Below are 15,809 nucleotides of genomic sequence, written 5' to 3' on the forward strand. Positions count from 1 at the left end.
AAGTTAATACAACACCCTCCTCTATGAGAGAGTAGATGATTATTCATTCAAATGAAGTAAACATAATTTATAATTATAATATTACATATCACTTCTCCATTGAGTCCACTACATTAGATTCCAATCCTGATTTAATCCATGCCATTCCACACCAATGGTACACTTGCCCAAATTTAAAACACCTAAATGTTTTGTGATAGTTTCTGTTATTGCACTCCAAATTTCACCATATATACTTCTCTGAAGAGCTCTGATGAGAGCAAAACATGTGTCAGGGGTTGCTTTTATTCATTTCAGGTTGCCTTGGATGTTATTTTACCAATCCAAAGCTGTAATACTGTGCCTGGAGTGGTAAAAGACCTTGGTCTTTTTACACCTCGGCATGGATAGCACTGGGCTAATCCTAAAAAGACTTTGTTGTAGAAATGGCAAATGACTTTGTTTCTTTCTATCTCTGCGTGGATGACACTGTGCTAATCCTATGCTTAAAGACTTTGATTGAAAAGCAAAGCAGACATTTGAGGTGAGCAAATTTAGAGTGTTGCTGGTGTTGAGGGTGCTCTATACAGGAGCTGCTTTCTACCTAAACTTGAGAACTACCCAGAGTTCTGAGTTCTCTGCGTCTTTTTTGTGTGTGTATATATATATATATATATATATATGTATATATATATATGCTATACAAGAATTAGCAGTACCAACTTAAAAACAATATATGCGCAATATCAACAGATGCTACATATATGGCTAAAACAGAACCTAATAACGTCTCAGGAATACAAATTTCTAAAAAATGAACAACCCGTAATACCATCGATTTACTTTATTCCTAAGACACATAAGGACCCTTTAAAGCCACCTGGGCGACCTATCATATCGGCAAGCAATAGTCTTCTTGAACATACATCACAATATGTTGATCATTTTCTCCAGCCTCATGTAAAGTCACTACCATCATATATATGTGATACTAGTGACTTCCTCAACAAACTACAAGATATTGAATGGGAACAGACCTATGTTATGATGGCTTTGGACGTGTCTTCACTATACACCAGTATAAGACATGATGATGGCATTACAGCGATTGAACATTACCTGAACAAAGAGCAGGATCATTGTGAGAAACATCAAAAAATGCTACTTGATATGATACTTTTTTGTCTTAACAATAACATATTTATGTTTAATAATGTTCTTTACCGCCAAATCAGAGGAGTGGCTATGGGGGCCAGCTTCTCTCCAAGCTACGCATGCCTCCATATGGGCAAGTGGGAGGAGCTGGTCCTCAATAAGCTACTGCAAAACAACAATGGGGTGATATCGTGGCTACGATATATTGATGATCTGTTTGTCATATGGAAAGGGACAAAAGAGTCGGCTTTACAATTTGTAACAGACATTAATAATAACGACCTTAATCTACACTTCACCGCCACTATTAGCGAGAAGTCTGTAACTTTCCTCGACACTCAGATATACATTAACAATGAAAAAATAGAGACAAAACTTTTTAGGAAACCCACTTCAGGAAATTCAACTCTCCATGCAGGGAGCGCATATCCGCAGCACCTCATCAACAGTATTCCATATGGTGAGATGCTGCGGATGAGAAGACTCCACAGTAATGATACTGATTTGAGACAAGCCCAGGAAGAATGTAGATTAAGGTTTTTGGCGAGAGGCTATCCCCACAAAATCATTGAAGCTGCAATTAACAAATCTATGCTTCAACCGAGAGCTGAATTACTAAAAGAAAAGAAAAGAAACATACTGGAGAATCACACTATATTAGACACTGAGAATACAACAACAAAACAAAATACATTGAGGGTTGTTCTACAGTATAGTAATCAACACAACCAAAACAATTCTACAGATGAATTGGCCATTGGTACTAAATGATCCAGTCATTGGACCTGAACTACCGCCCAGGGTGTTGGTAACATACAGCAGAGGTCCGTCCATGAGAGACCAATTAGTTACAACAAATCCAGAAACAATCGAATCTTCTAGTTGGCTCTCTAAACATAAAGGATTTTTTCGTTGCAAAACTTGCAAGGCATGCCAACACGGCATTAATATGACAGAATATAAAACACCATTTAGCGATAAAAAACGCATCATACACAAATTGCTGACTTGTAAAACTGATCATGCAATTTATGTACTTACATGCCCATGCAATCTGTCATATGTGGGCAGTACCAAACTTCCAGCCCACAAGCGCATTTTGCAACATCTCAGGGCAATCAACAACCAAGATAATACTTATCCAGTTGCACGCCACTTTAAAGATCATCACTCATCCAATAACAAAGAACTTAAATACTTTGTTATCGATGCTATATCACCAAGTAGACGAGGCGGCAATAGAGAAAGTGCCCTGAGACGATTGGAAACACAATATATTCTCGAGCTTGATACCAAACAACCTAATGGTTTGAATATTACGGAGGACCTGTACACTTGCCTTTAAAAATTCAATCTATGTAACAACCCAAAGATATAATATGTAACAATTATGAAGGTACTGTTAATGTAGGGGCCATTTTCAGCAAGTTCTTACATAATATAATGATAGAATATCTATTTTCCAGTAGATGCGGTCACTACAGAGTTGTATACATATATCGAAGTGTCCAAGTCAGCAACAGTATCTCTATTTTGATTAAAAGTTGATATGAGAAGTACAGCATTGCGTACATTATTTATAATGATATTTATTAGAACTTTTTTATGGTATTAAATTTTATAACATTGGAATTTTAGGATATTTAATGGAATTAATTTATTAGATTTTAATTTGTTATCTATTATACCATGTTATTTAATACTAATATTGATGAACAATATTATGTACTTCTCTAATACAATAACACTGTGACTTCTCTAATATAATAACACTGTGACTCTATACACCGCACGTTTACAGCACTTGGTAATGTATTTATACAAATACAAAAGAATGGTACTAAAACCCCAATACTCAGACTAAGACTCAACAAATTGATGTATCTTGAGGTGAATCTTAGGAAATCAAAGAAGAATGTATCTGACTATGCACTACACAGCACTTGCACTTTATTCACTATTGCACTTTCTCTTATCTTATATATAGATTTCACGACATTGAAGGAGTAAAAAACATGAGAAGTTGAATATTTATGACACAGCAGGCAGCGTTACATAACAAATTGTGTTGATGTAAATTTCATTATTTACAATATTGAGTTCATTAATGTATTGGCATTTATCCATATACATTCCGCAATATGTTGACACATTTGTATGACCAGTGATTTGAATTGTCTTTTAATTCGAAATGCTGTAAGCTGCCGCAGTCTTTGTACAGTCTTTTTACTATGTTTATACATACCTTCATTGCATTGTCACTTTAAAAACGTAATGACGCTTTGTACCCCTGTCATGTGATCAAGGTTCTTTTCGAACCGAAATGCGTCAGGACCGAACAGGCTGATAAATTATACACTTTGGCACGTATTTGTGGTCCGTCTCCGTCTATGGCGTGAAGCTGAGGATTGACGGTGTGATATGATATATATATTTATATATATGGTACCTGCCCTATCTATGGGTAGTATCCATTAGTTCTGTGAAAAGAGATAAATCAAACTCAGAATTCAAATGAATCTCATCCTATAGATTTGTATATTCTCACCAAGAAATATTTCCTACCAGCCATCCGTAATAGGGTTCGCATCTGGTACTATAACGAAAGAATTGTGCCATTTGCAACCCTATTTGAAAAGAGAACACCACAGGAAGTCAAAGTGTCCGTTCTTCCCCTCTCTATCATTAAACCCATGCCATGACCAGAACTGCATTACACTCACCAACGTAATCGCGCTTGGTTCTCTTGCGGTGAAAATCACTCGTCCAACAGCTCTGTGTATTATAAGCACTGAATCTAAAAGCACAATTGAAAGCCCTGCATCGGTAATCTGCATACACGGGTACTTCTAAATCCAAACGTACCCCCATAACATTACTACACTCACCGTATTACGGTAACACTGTGTGAAGAAGATAATCATAGAGTGAACGCCCCGGATCATGGCGTTCCCATAGAGGCGCTATCTTTGAATGCTTTTATATATCGGCAAAATTAGATCTTGAAAGTGGACTAGCCAATTTTCGAATCATTAGCATTAAAGTGAGATTCTCCTGACACAATGACACACCACCATCTGTAAGTGATCAAACTGTGTTTATATTCCATCCAATCCAAAAATACTGGAACGCAGAGTCCCGTATAGGCGCCATCTTTGTATGCTTTCTTATATCAGCAAACATACCAGTTCATTAACATGGATATCAACAATGTGCCAGCTCGCATTTCTTCACTGGCACAAGATATAAACCATTTCATACAATAGTCAACAAATCACAGTGTTCCTTATTAGAGCCATTTTTGAGTGCTTGCTTGCATCGGCAAACAAAGTTATCACAACCAGCCTGCAAACCCTGGATACCACAAACAGGCTAGCCCGCAAAGAAGGACTCCACTCATATTCACACTCTGCCTAATCGCCAACTTGATTCTCCATATCATCATTCTCTTGTATTTGTCCAGTGGTACAACCGCATACATCTCTGCAGGTTCCGGCATTAATTGGGCTATAGCTATATTAATTTGAAATACATTCTGTTAAGGTGGGCTCAAAATCATATTGGGGCATAATAAATTGTATTTCTACTAAGCTTTATGTACATCATAACAAAGTCTCACATATTATATTTAAATGGTGGCATATTCTGACAAATGCTATTTAAGAACCTCATGGTTAGTCAAATAAGATGCCATTATTACCCAAAGATCCACTGGTATTAACCTATTTCAAATTAAGGGTAGTAACCTTAAAATGAACGGTTGATTCAATTCCAAGGACATTATGATCAGATATGGCTATTACACCATACTCAACAATCTATATAACACAACCCGAACCTTGTGATGGAGGGGCAATAGTGCCAATGCCACATTACATATGTTAACACAAACATTTAATCCCGCAGAAAATATTGTAATTTGTGGCTGTTTAAACTATTGTCAACCACTCTCAATCTCACTATTATCCATGTAGCTTCACTTAGTCTGAAGCACAACTCTCTATTCCCCCTTGGGGGTCCCTGGTCACATGATCTATTCCAAAGAACTTAAAGCTCTTATTTTGTGCTTGAGAAGTTCATTCCGTGGTATGACCTGCTATTGGGTATCGTATATCATTTGATTAAAGTGCCCTCATATGTTCTCCAACCCTGTCTCTTAAGGCTCTTATCGTGCTTCCTTACAAAGATATGATTTCATTTGCATAGAATAATGTACACTACAAATTTAGTATCACAATTAATGTTTGATCTTATTTTATATTCCTCTGTATCTCCCTTTCTGACCTTTTTTGGTCTCATCTAATGCCCACCTACACATCCCACAGTGACCACATTTGTATAACCATAATGTGTGATGTGTTATCCAACTACTTTTAGGCTGTTGTATGGGATTTCTGGTATGCATACAGAACACACACTTAGTCTGGATATTTATAGGTATGGATATTTACAGGTAGAGAAGCCCATTAATTGTTCATAGTCCTTAACTCCCCTTTCCAGATCATACAGGATAATTGCAGATAGTTGGTACATTCGCAGAGGTGTAAAGGTAGTTGATTCCAGAAGGAGGGAGCCAAATGATAAAAGGCTTTCCCCCCATGCGGGATTTCTTTACACGAGGAACCGAGAGGAACGGTTTAGATCCAGATCGGAGTGTTCTGGAAGGCTGGTATCGTATGAGTCTGTCGGCGAGATAGCTGGGGGCGTTGCCGTGTAGTGCCTTATGTACTATGCAGCAGATTTTAAAATGAATCCGCTTGCGTATAGGCAGCCAGTGTAGTCTCAGGAGTAGGCAAGGAAGCGGTCCTGGCAGGAGAGTTAGAAACTAGTCGGGCCGCGGTGTTTTGGACCACCTAGAGTCCGTTAAGAGAAAATTCATTGGCTGAAATCAAGAGGGCATTGCAATAGTCAAGACGACTTATTACAAGTGCCTGAAGTAGAGTTTTCCAGACTGTCATAGGGAGGAAAGGTAAAACCTTCCTCAAAAGACTTAGTGTGTGGAAACAGGAGCTCACGGTGGATGTGACATGCTCTTTCATTGTGAGTTTCTGTTCTAAATGTACACCTACATTTTTCACCACTGCTTTCGGGATCGGTGCAGGAACTAGGTTAGTGGGCCACCACCCTAGGGACTAGAGTAGGGGCGCCTCTCCGAAGAGCATGATTTCGGTTTTACTAGCATTTAGTTGGAGAAAGTTGTTCCTCATCCTGTCCGAGATGGCTGCCATACCTTCAGAGAAGGCAGACTGAGTATTGATGAGATTTTTGTTGCCATTAGGAGATGGGTATCATCAGCATATGAAATGGGGATGAAGCCCAGATTCCAAGGAGATCTGCAAGAGGAGCCACATAAATATTAAACAGCGTGGGACTAAGGTAGGATCCCTGGGGCATACCTTTAGTCAACTCTGACGTTGGAGAGTGGAAGGTGCCGATATTGGCAGCTTGGGTACGATGGGTTAGGAAGTTTGACAGCCATTGAAAGGCAAACTTTTAGATACCAGCGTTTCATAATCTAGTTAGTAGGATGGAAGGGGATATTGTGTCAATCGCTGCTGACAGATCCAGCAGCACCAATAATGCTGCCTGTCCATTGTCCAGGAAGTGCCTAAGGTTATATGTGACTGCAATAAGTGCTGACTCTGTACTAAACTTGGAACGAAAACCAGACTGTGAGGGGTCAAAACCTCCTGTTACTTCCTTGAAGTCCGCATCAACCGCAGATGACTTTATAAATCTGGTGTGATGTTTATCTCTCGGAAAGACAGATTGCTTATGCCTCATCTGGAAGTAGTGTTGATGTCTAACTAACTTCAATAAGGGTAGGAGCTCTGCATCAGTTTCATGAGTGGGAAAATGTTTGCTGTGTTCACTTCACTTGACATTGACACTGTGTTTATCACTTTTAAAAGTTTGCTGTATCACAAGTGTAAGTTCCCCAATCTGACAGCAGACTCCCTCCACACCTAAATCTCTAAATTGTTACGTCTTATATTCTTCAATGTGGAATCGTTGTATTCTTATTGCTTGACAAGTGCTGGTACTCCAGCCCATTGGCACTAAATCCAGACAGACTTCCATTGGTATGGTATCATTTCATGAATATTTTTTTTCCACCCAGATAGAGAGTATTGTTAGCAGAAAGGGGATCGGTCCTGAAGAACGCCTACATGTTTCTCATTTGAGGGTATAGAATAATGAAGAAACTTGTGAAGCTCATTTGTTGGGTTGAATAAACCATGGGGCAAATTTGCAAAGGGCTTTCTTTACAGCGCTGCCCCAAGTTCTGGTTTACAATAGGGTTTACTCAGCTCTTATAGGGTAGGACAGATTAACAGAATATGGCTAGCATTTGTGACATTAGTAGCAAAGAAGAAACACAGTCACTTAATTTGATTTGATTTGAAATATTACTTGTTAAGCGCATGAATGCCGTGTCGTCTTGGCGCTGACTGTGTTACTAGCGTGAGGATTGGATGCCTTAGGTTTGAGAGAACAACCAATATTTTCAACTCCTTCCTAAACATCCTCCGGTTTGGTTGGAGTCGCAAAGTAGGTGGCATCTGATTCCAAAGTTTGGGCGCACAGAATGACAGCATGCGGCCACCCCATCTTACCTTACTTATTTTTGGGATATATGCAAAGCCCTTCATTGAGGATCTGAGAGGTCTAGCCGGGGAGTACCTTGTGAAAAGCTTACGCATCTCCCCAGATATTCCTCCACAGAAGGCCTTATGTACCATACAAAAAGCCTTAAAATTTGCTCTTTGCTGGACAGGCAGCCAGTGTAGGGCTCTAATAGCCTCTGATGTTGGACGTCCCTTAGGGATGTTCATGAGTAGTCTGGCAGCAGCATTTTGGAGTGATTGCAGCTTCCTTACCTGGGCTTTATCAATGCCCACAAAGAGCGCATTGCAGAAGTCAATTTTAGATAAAAAAAGTGCTACCGCTATGATTATCTGAAGTTTGTGGGTGATAAAAGGGAAGATTTTTCTCAATGATTTTAGGAGAAAGAAACAGGAGGAAGTTAATTGATTAACTTGGGCTGACAGATTTAGCTGCTCATCTAGAATCACCCCCAAGCTCTTTACCTTGGTACCTGGACTAGGACAGGTTCCCGCCTCCGTAGGCCACCAGTTATTGTTCCATACTGGGGGTCCCCTACCAAATTCAAGTACCTCAGTTTTATCTGTATTTATTTTTAGGAAATTTGAGCTCATCCAACTCATAATGTCCTTCAGACATACATAGAAGCTGTTGGCCACTACTTTGGCTGGTTGAGAAACCGAGATTGTAAGCTGCGAGTCGTCAGCACACATAATCAAAGAAAAGCCATGTTTTCTGATTAATGTAGCCAATGAGGACACGTAGATGTTGAAAAGAGTGGGTGACAAGGCAGATCCTTGCGGCACACCATATGGAAGTTGAAAGGTGTCAGACTGGAGATTCTCCCAGTAAATGCTTTGTTCCCCATTTTCTAGGAAGGAGGAAAGGAGGGGCAGAGCAGTATCCTCCACCCCTACGTCTCTCAGCCGCTGTACCAGCACTGTATGGTTCAAGGTATCAAAAGCCGCCAAGAGATCCAATAGGATCAGGATCGCTCTGCCCCTCCATCTACTATCCTCCGCATCCCCTCTGTAGCTAGCACCAGGGCTGTCTCCGTAGAGTGACACGGTCTGAACCCGTGTTGAGTGGGGTCCAGCAATACATTTGCTTCTAAGTAATGAATCAGCTCTTTGTTCATTGCTTTTTCCAATATTTTGGCTGCCAGGGGTAGCCTAGAGATTGGCCGATACTTTTTCGGCTCTAGGGGGTCCAGAGTTGGCTTTTTTAGGATGGGCCTTATAGAGGTTATTTTCCATATGCTGGGATATCTACCCGCGCCTATAACTTGATTCAGACGAGGGGTAAGATGTGTGCTGATGATATTAGCTACTATCTGGAATGTACCTGGTGGGCATGGGTCAGATGGCGAGCCTGATTTTATGGATGTCAGGTGGTCATAAACCTCCTCCATTTTCAAAATTGTAAAGTGTGACAGTCTCCTGGATGTTGCACACTCTTTTACATTTTTGGTAGTATTTACTGGGATAGTAATGGCTGTATTTAACAGATCATTATAAATCAACTGAACTTTGCTCTGAAAGAATTTGGCCATTTCATTACATAGGGTTTGATCTGGTTTAAACTGGGCCGTATGCTGAGGTTTAGCTAGGGTGTATACTGTTCTAAAGAGTTCCTTAGAGGAGTGTTCCGCCTCCCCAATTTTAGTCATAAAGGAAACACGTTTAGCTTCAATGATGGCTTTTTCATAGACGTCCAAACTACAATTATAAGCTTGCTTATGTTCAGTGCTGTAATCTGACCTCCACGTTCGCTCCCTCCTTCTACATTCCATATTTAAGATTTTTTGATCCTTACTGTACCAAGGCGCAGTTTTGGATGCTCGTTTAACTATTTTGGTGGTTTCTGGGGCAATACTGTCCACAGCTACTCTCACCCAGCTATCAAACTGATTGACAGCTATGTCATTGTCCTTGTGTAGGAGGGGTGGCCCAGGTTCTAAAGTTTGTTCCAGATCTAGCTTTTTTATCTGATTCCATTTACGAAATCTCTCTTTTATATTATACATTGGAAGAGATAAACTGGGTTTTGTATGTGACACCTCAAAGTAAATGGCTCTGTGGTCAGTCCAGGGTAGTGCTGCTGTCTTTATAACCGTTATGTCTGGTTGATTTGTGAAAATGCCATCCAGGGTGTGACCTATCCGATGGGTGGGTTTCCTTTGGTTTTGCTGGGTTCCTGAACCACCTGGGAGAGCCCATAGGCTGCTAGGTTATCTACTAACCTTATTGTGTCTAGGTTATTCTCAAGTTCAAGGTGATAGTTAAAATCTCCTAAGATGGTAAAGAAATCTGACTCCGAGCTGACTTCTAAAAAATTCAATATGGCCTGTGAGAAAACAGTTCTAGGTCCAGGGGGCCTTTAGACGAGTAGACCTTGAAATGTGAAATAATCATTTAATCTGAATGAGAACTGTAGCGCCTCGGCTGGAAGTAACGTCGATACCTCATGACGCAATTTTAGATCATCTCGGTAGAGCAACGCTATGCCCCCTCCTCTTCTCTCTGTTCTATACTGATGCACCACTGCATATCCTGGTGGAACAGCTATGTTCCAGTCAGGATCTGAGCTAGCATCGGTCCACGTCTCCGTTAAAAAGACGATGTCTGGTTTGTCTATTTGCAGGAGGCATTCAAGTTCATATTTGTGTTTTGCGAGAGATCTCATATTAAGTAAAATACATGTTAGGGTTTGAACTTGTATTTTTGTTGCATGTACCCTAACCTGGCCACTATTTCCATCTAACTTGCAGGGGGGAGTTTTTCCTGAAACTTTCCATTTGTCACTTATTATGGTATACTTGTTCCCTGTAGACAATACGGCCGAGTCATGCCCCTCACTTCCCAATAGTGGGGTGAACTGAAAACTGCAGCTTGTGCATTTGTATGTTTCAGGCACCATCCCCCCGCCATCGGATACACGCGAGGCACTTCTCGGTCTGTATTACGTACAGTTGTTGTTGACTATGTTTATGGGCAGACTTTTGCCCAGGGGTTCTGGCGCTGGGCGCGCTCAGTGGGAAATTGGGCTATATCCCCAAGTTACTTTCCTAGGAAGCAAATTTCATAATAAATGCACATGGATGTGAGAGAATTGCAAATGCATGAATTCTTGAATGGATGCAAACGTAAATTAGGCACAACTCTGCATACCCTTGAAAGTGCATTCTTAAACTGCTCTCCAGTACATTTGATTTATAAGAGTGCAATTTAATTTGGTCTATAATTAATTGGCTTCAATAGGCAACATTGAGCTTCAACTTAAGGCATAGTTGCTGCAAATCATAACCCAATAAGTGAAAAACAAATAACGCTGTAATACATTCCTAGTTATATCAGTACTCTGGAATACAATTATATAATGCTTTGTGTAAGGATGCATGTGGGCTATTAACCACGCTACTTCAGATAAAAACTGGCTCAACAACATCACCCAGAATAACATCAACATGAATAACTTCAACACCTAACTAGCAACCAATGGGAAGCCACTTGGTTTACCCCATGACAATTACTTCCCCTGAAGAAACACATTGCCGTGAAGACCAAGATGATGTGGTATCAGCTCCATCTCTTGAAAAAAGGGAAAGCTTTCATCCCTCCAAGTGATTTCAGAACTGCTGTCAAAGCCTTTGAACTCTTATATTTGGATAGAGGTATTGCCTTGCTCCATCACCTTGAAATGCCGCCCCGCCCCCTGAAAGACCTTCTGCATACCATGGCACATCTCTTTGATGATCTGAATATACTTTACTGCATCATCTAAAACATTATGAAACTCCCCTGGGTCCCTTTGCAGGCTGTATCATCATCAGGACAAGCTGCATAATCTACAAAGCCTCTACAAATAGCATCCTGCTTATCTCACTAAGAAACTAAACATCTCTGGTGGTTCTCAACACACACTGAGCCAGGACATCAACAGGCTGGAGACAAAGAAATATAAGAAAGAAAAAAACATGAAACAAACCTCCTCTATCTATGCACTCAGGATGATCTGGTACTACATCACTGATACCTTCAGAACGACTAATCTGCCTATTGTCCAGGAATGAGCTGAAAAATCACAATATCAAAGGATAACACATCCCAGCATCTTTGAAGGCTTCTTTACATTTATTCTGGCACAACTGGTGGACGAAAACCTGTAACATGCTCTAAAAAGAGTGCGTAGAGCCGTGATTAAATTACATTTTGAGAATACTGCTAGAATTTATATTTATTTTCAACATATGTCTGTATTAAAGACCACAGTATGTTCATGGTAACAATTCAGAATCAATTGTTTATGTTTTTCTAGGATACAAACATCTCTAAGTGTCTTCGTTTTAGAAAATAAGTAAATCATGAAAGTGACTGAAACAGGAACATTAATAGTGGTATTTAAGAATGTATGTCCCCTTCAACTGAGATCATTTTGAGCTATAAATAAATGAAAGTGCACACGTCCCAGACACAGCTGTACTATGAAGTACACTAAGCAACATTGCGTTCAATAGGACAAGGTACATAGGCAATAGCAGGATGTTTAATGGCAATTAGGCTCTCAAGTGCAGAAGTAAACTATGCCATGTTTTAGTCGATGGTGGTGCTCCATTCTTTTCTATGCATAACCTGCCCTTAATGACCAGTTTCAAGGCATTTGTTCTTAAATTCACACATTTAAAAAAAATATTCTCAATTTGACCGAAACACACACTATATTGAAAATTACTTACAAGGGCTCGAGAGCATTTGGGACTGTTGGGAGGGTGAGGATGTTCAACTGGTCTCCCAGCAGCATAAACTGTTTCCCCATCATGCCAAGGAAATTGTGAGAAGGCAAACAGTGACTATAACATCATAAAACCTTTTCTTTGTGAGTAAAGCCTCAAACAAAATGGTTCAGTCTTGCGTCTCTTTCGCCCGAGGATAGGCTACCTGGTTGTTATGTGGATACTCTATGGTGGAACAACAATCTCTAATGGGGAGGTAGAACACACACTGGGCCTCATTATGATGAGGCTCAGAAAGCCTCCAAACGCGGTTTCAAAACCGACAGCCTCACTACAATGGAGGCTGTCAGTTTTGAAACCAGCTGGACATTCCGGCTGGCTTCCAACAGGCTCAAGGAGCCAGTCTGCCAGTCGGAACCGGCACGTACTCCCTATGAACGGCGTTTTACGTCGACCGGATTACGCTGTTTATTTCTGGCAGGATTTCCATGCCCAGCTTTCCGACAGGGTTTGACTTTGAGGGCTCCTGGCAGGGGCACCTTCAGCCAGTGGCCGCCGGTTGGGTGCAGAGGGGGCACCTATGGTGCCCCCCTGTTCATTATTGAACCATGTGGCAGGCACCTCACGCATGTAGTCGTTTTGGGCTTATAAAAAGCTTAGGGATTGAGGACAACCCACTGCACACTACATATTAATACATATATTAGTGTTGAGGGGCAGAGAAAACCTTTATGTAAAATCACGAAGAATCCCCAGAAACAAGCAAAAGCAAATGGCATTTAAGAGTAGAGCGGATACCTTGCTCAGCTCCAGACTCAGTAATTACCAACTACTGAATGGGACCCATATCAAGGGATTTGGACAGAGCCATATCATCCAAGCTGTAGTATTTAGCTAGACCCTGAACAAACACTGGATGAATGGAGCTTGTTTCTGGGAAACTATTCCATGTCAGTACTTAGAAAGCCGGCTTAAGCACAAACAAGACACCTGGTGCTAGGGAAAACTGTAATTAGTTTATTTACTGTTTTATCCCCCTAAACAGCTATCAACTACAACCTGACACCTGAAACTTCTAAGTGATGTCCAATATTTCCCAAAGTATTGTTCCAATAACCTTGTTTAGAATTTGAGGAAGGTTACTGAAGAAGGATTTTAATGCAATCTTGGCATGGAGAGAGCAGGAACTCAGCAAATGGTACGTCATCGCAGCGGATGAAGCCTGAGTGTAGTGCACAGGGTGTGTGATGGAAGAAAGAAAAAGAAAACAAATGAAAAGGAGAACCAAAGAAAACAAGATGCTGCTGATTCAGGGGAGAGTTAAAAAATACCCATACACAAGCGTAATGGTGAATACGGTCAAAGCAGTTAGGAGCAAAATGGGGAAAATAGTAAGGGCCAGATTTATCAAAGTTTTGCATCACCCTTGCACCACGCAAGGGGGTGAAGGATGATGCACAACCTAAGTAAGATTTATCATGCCACGCAAGGCTACCTTGCGAGACCCTGCATGACTTGATAAAAATGGAGTAACCCAAGCCAGTGCAAATCACAGCCTTGTGTTACTTTGCCCCAGGGAGGTGTTCCATGGCTGGAGCGTGGGTGTTTCCAAGCATCCACCCATGGATTTTGGCGCATTCCTAGATTTACCTGGGAATGCGTCAAAATGCTATGCCTCCCCAAGTGAGATATAACAAGGAAAAATATCTTTACTTCTCCCCATTGTTTCCTCTTTCCACGAGTGCTGCATTCTGCAGCACACACAGAAAGAGAACACTACCTCTGAGGATTGTTTTTGTGCAGAAAGGTGTCACTTCCTTCACAAAAACAATCCTGCCTACAATACAGGCACCCTTGCACCATGACGCAAGCGTGCCAGCGTTGGTGCTAGGCTGCAAATTGTGCACCAAGCAGGCAGAGGACAGGAACGTGCCATCTCTTGATAGATATGGAGCATTCCAGCCCTCCCTCTTTCACGCAGAGCAGCAAGGTGTCTTGCTGCGTTGCACTGCGGGAAAGTTTGATAAATATGGCCCTGAGTATATAACTGAGCGTGAGAGTGGTGAAACTGTGAATGTATACAATGTACCAGCTGTACAAATCTTTGTTTTATTAACGCTTTAGAAACATTTTCCACTAAGATATCCAGGTGGTAGAAGATCATTGGTTAGCAATAGTAGGGACTTAGTACTTGATTTTGAGTGATTGAACTGCTGGTCCGGTAACACAAAATAAGCCGCAGATAAACCAATCATTTAAAGGACTGCATGAAGGTAAACAATTCTCAATACTGAATAAGTACCGCATGATAAAAGACCATCTTCATACTGCGTGGTGTATGAGAAATCAATAAATTCTCGAGGGGAAATGATGTTCCAAAGCTGGCCAGCAGTAGTGTAACGCATCATGCAGCAACCCTGAATTGAAGATAAGACAAAATGAGATGAAATATTTATTCAGTTTTATTGACGTGTTTAAGAACATTCATAACAATGTAGAATACACTTGCAAACTAATGTGTGTTTTTTCCTTATTTTCAACGAGATACAAATCTTAACAAATATAAGTTAACCATTGGTTATGTGTCTCATTTACATTTTAGATTAAAAAAAAAAATGTTGGGTGTTTTTCATTTCTTTCCCTACAGAAAATCTTTTGCAAACCATCATTATGATCTGGCAAGTTCGCTGTAATATTGGAATTTCAATAAATATAATTCACAGCATCGCCCGGAGTGCCGTTCTGTTGTTATCAGTGATGGAAGTATTTGAATGTAAATACGCCCTGGCATTTCATGAGCACCCCCGACACCCGGACACGGACCGTTGATTTGGTGCAAAATTAATTTATTGCGGTGCCGCCATAACGTTTCGGCTCGTCCGTGCCTTGATCACATGTATATATATATATGCAAAAAAGAGAAGCTGAGAACTCTGGGTAGTTCTCAAGTTTCGGTGGAAAGCAGCTCCTGTATAGGGCACCCTCAACACCAGCGACACTGTAGATCTGCTCACCTCAAATGTCTGCTTTTGTATCAAAGTCTTTAAGCATAGGATTAGCACAGTGCCATCCACACCAAGATAGAAAGGGACAAAGTCGTTTGCCATTTCTACAGCAATAGGCATAGGACCAGTACAGTGATCGATCTATCTATCTATCTATCTATCTATCTATCTATCTATCTATCTATCTATCTATCTATCTATCTATCTATCTATCTATCTATCTATCTATCTATCTATCTATCTATCTATCTATCTATCTATCTATCTATCTATCTATCTATCTATCTATCTATCTATCTATCTATCTATCTATCTATCTATCTATCTATCTA

General features: G+C 40.5%; 1 protein-coding gene across 1 annotated transcript in view; it reads right to left on the minus strand.

Annotated features, from left to right (window-relative positions):
- STARD4 (StAR related lipid transfer domain containing 4) overlaps positions 1–15,809 on the minus strand; it is a 194,730-nt gene that overhangs the window by 41,733 nt on the left and 137,188 nt on the right. The window contains exon 5 of the mRNA XM_085632592.1: positions 14,775–14,889. Within this exon, the coding sequence (XP_085488718.1) occupies positions 14,775–14,889 (115 nt within the window). The remainder of the gene's footprint in view (positions 1–14,774; positions 14,890–15,809) is intronic.

Source organism: Triturus cristatus, chromosome 2_1, assembly GCF_964204655.1.
Source record: "Triturus cristatus chromosome 2_1, aTriCri1.1, whole genome shotgun sequence".
In the NCBI taxonomy this organism is placed as follows: domain Eukaryota; kingdom Metazoa; phylum Chordata; class Amphibia; order Caudata; family Salamandridae; genus Triturus; species Triturus cristatus.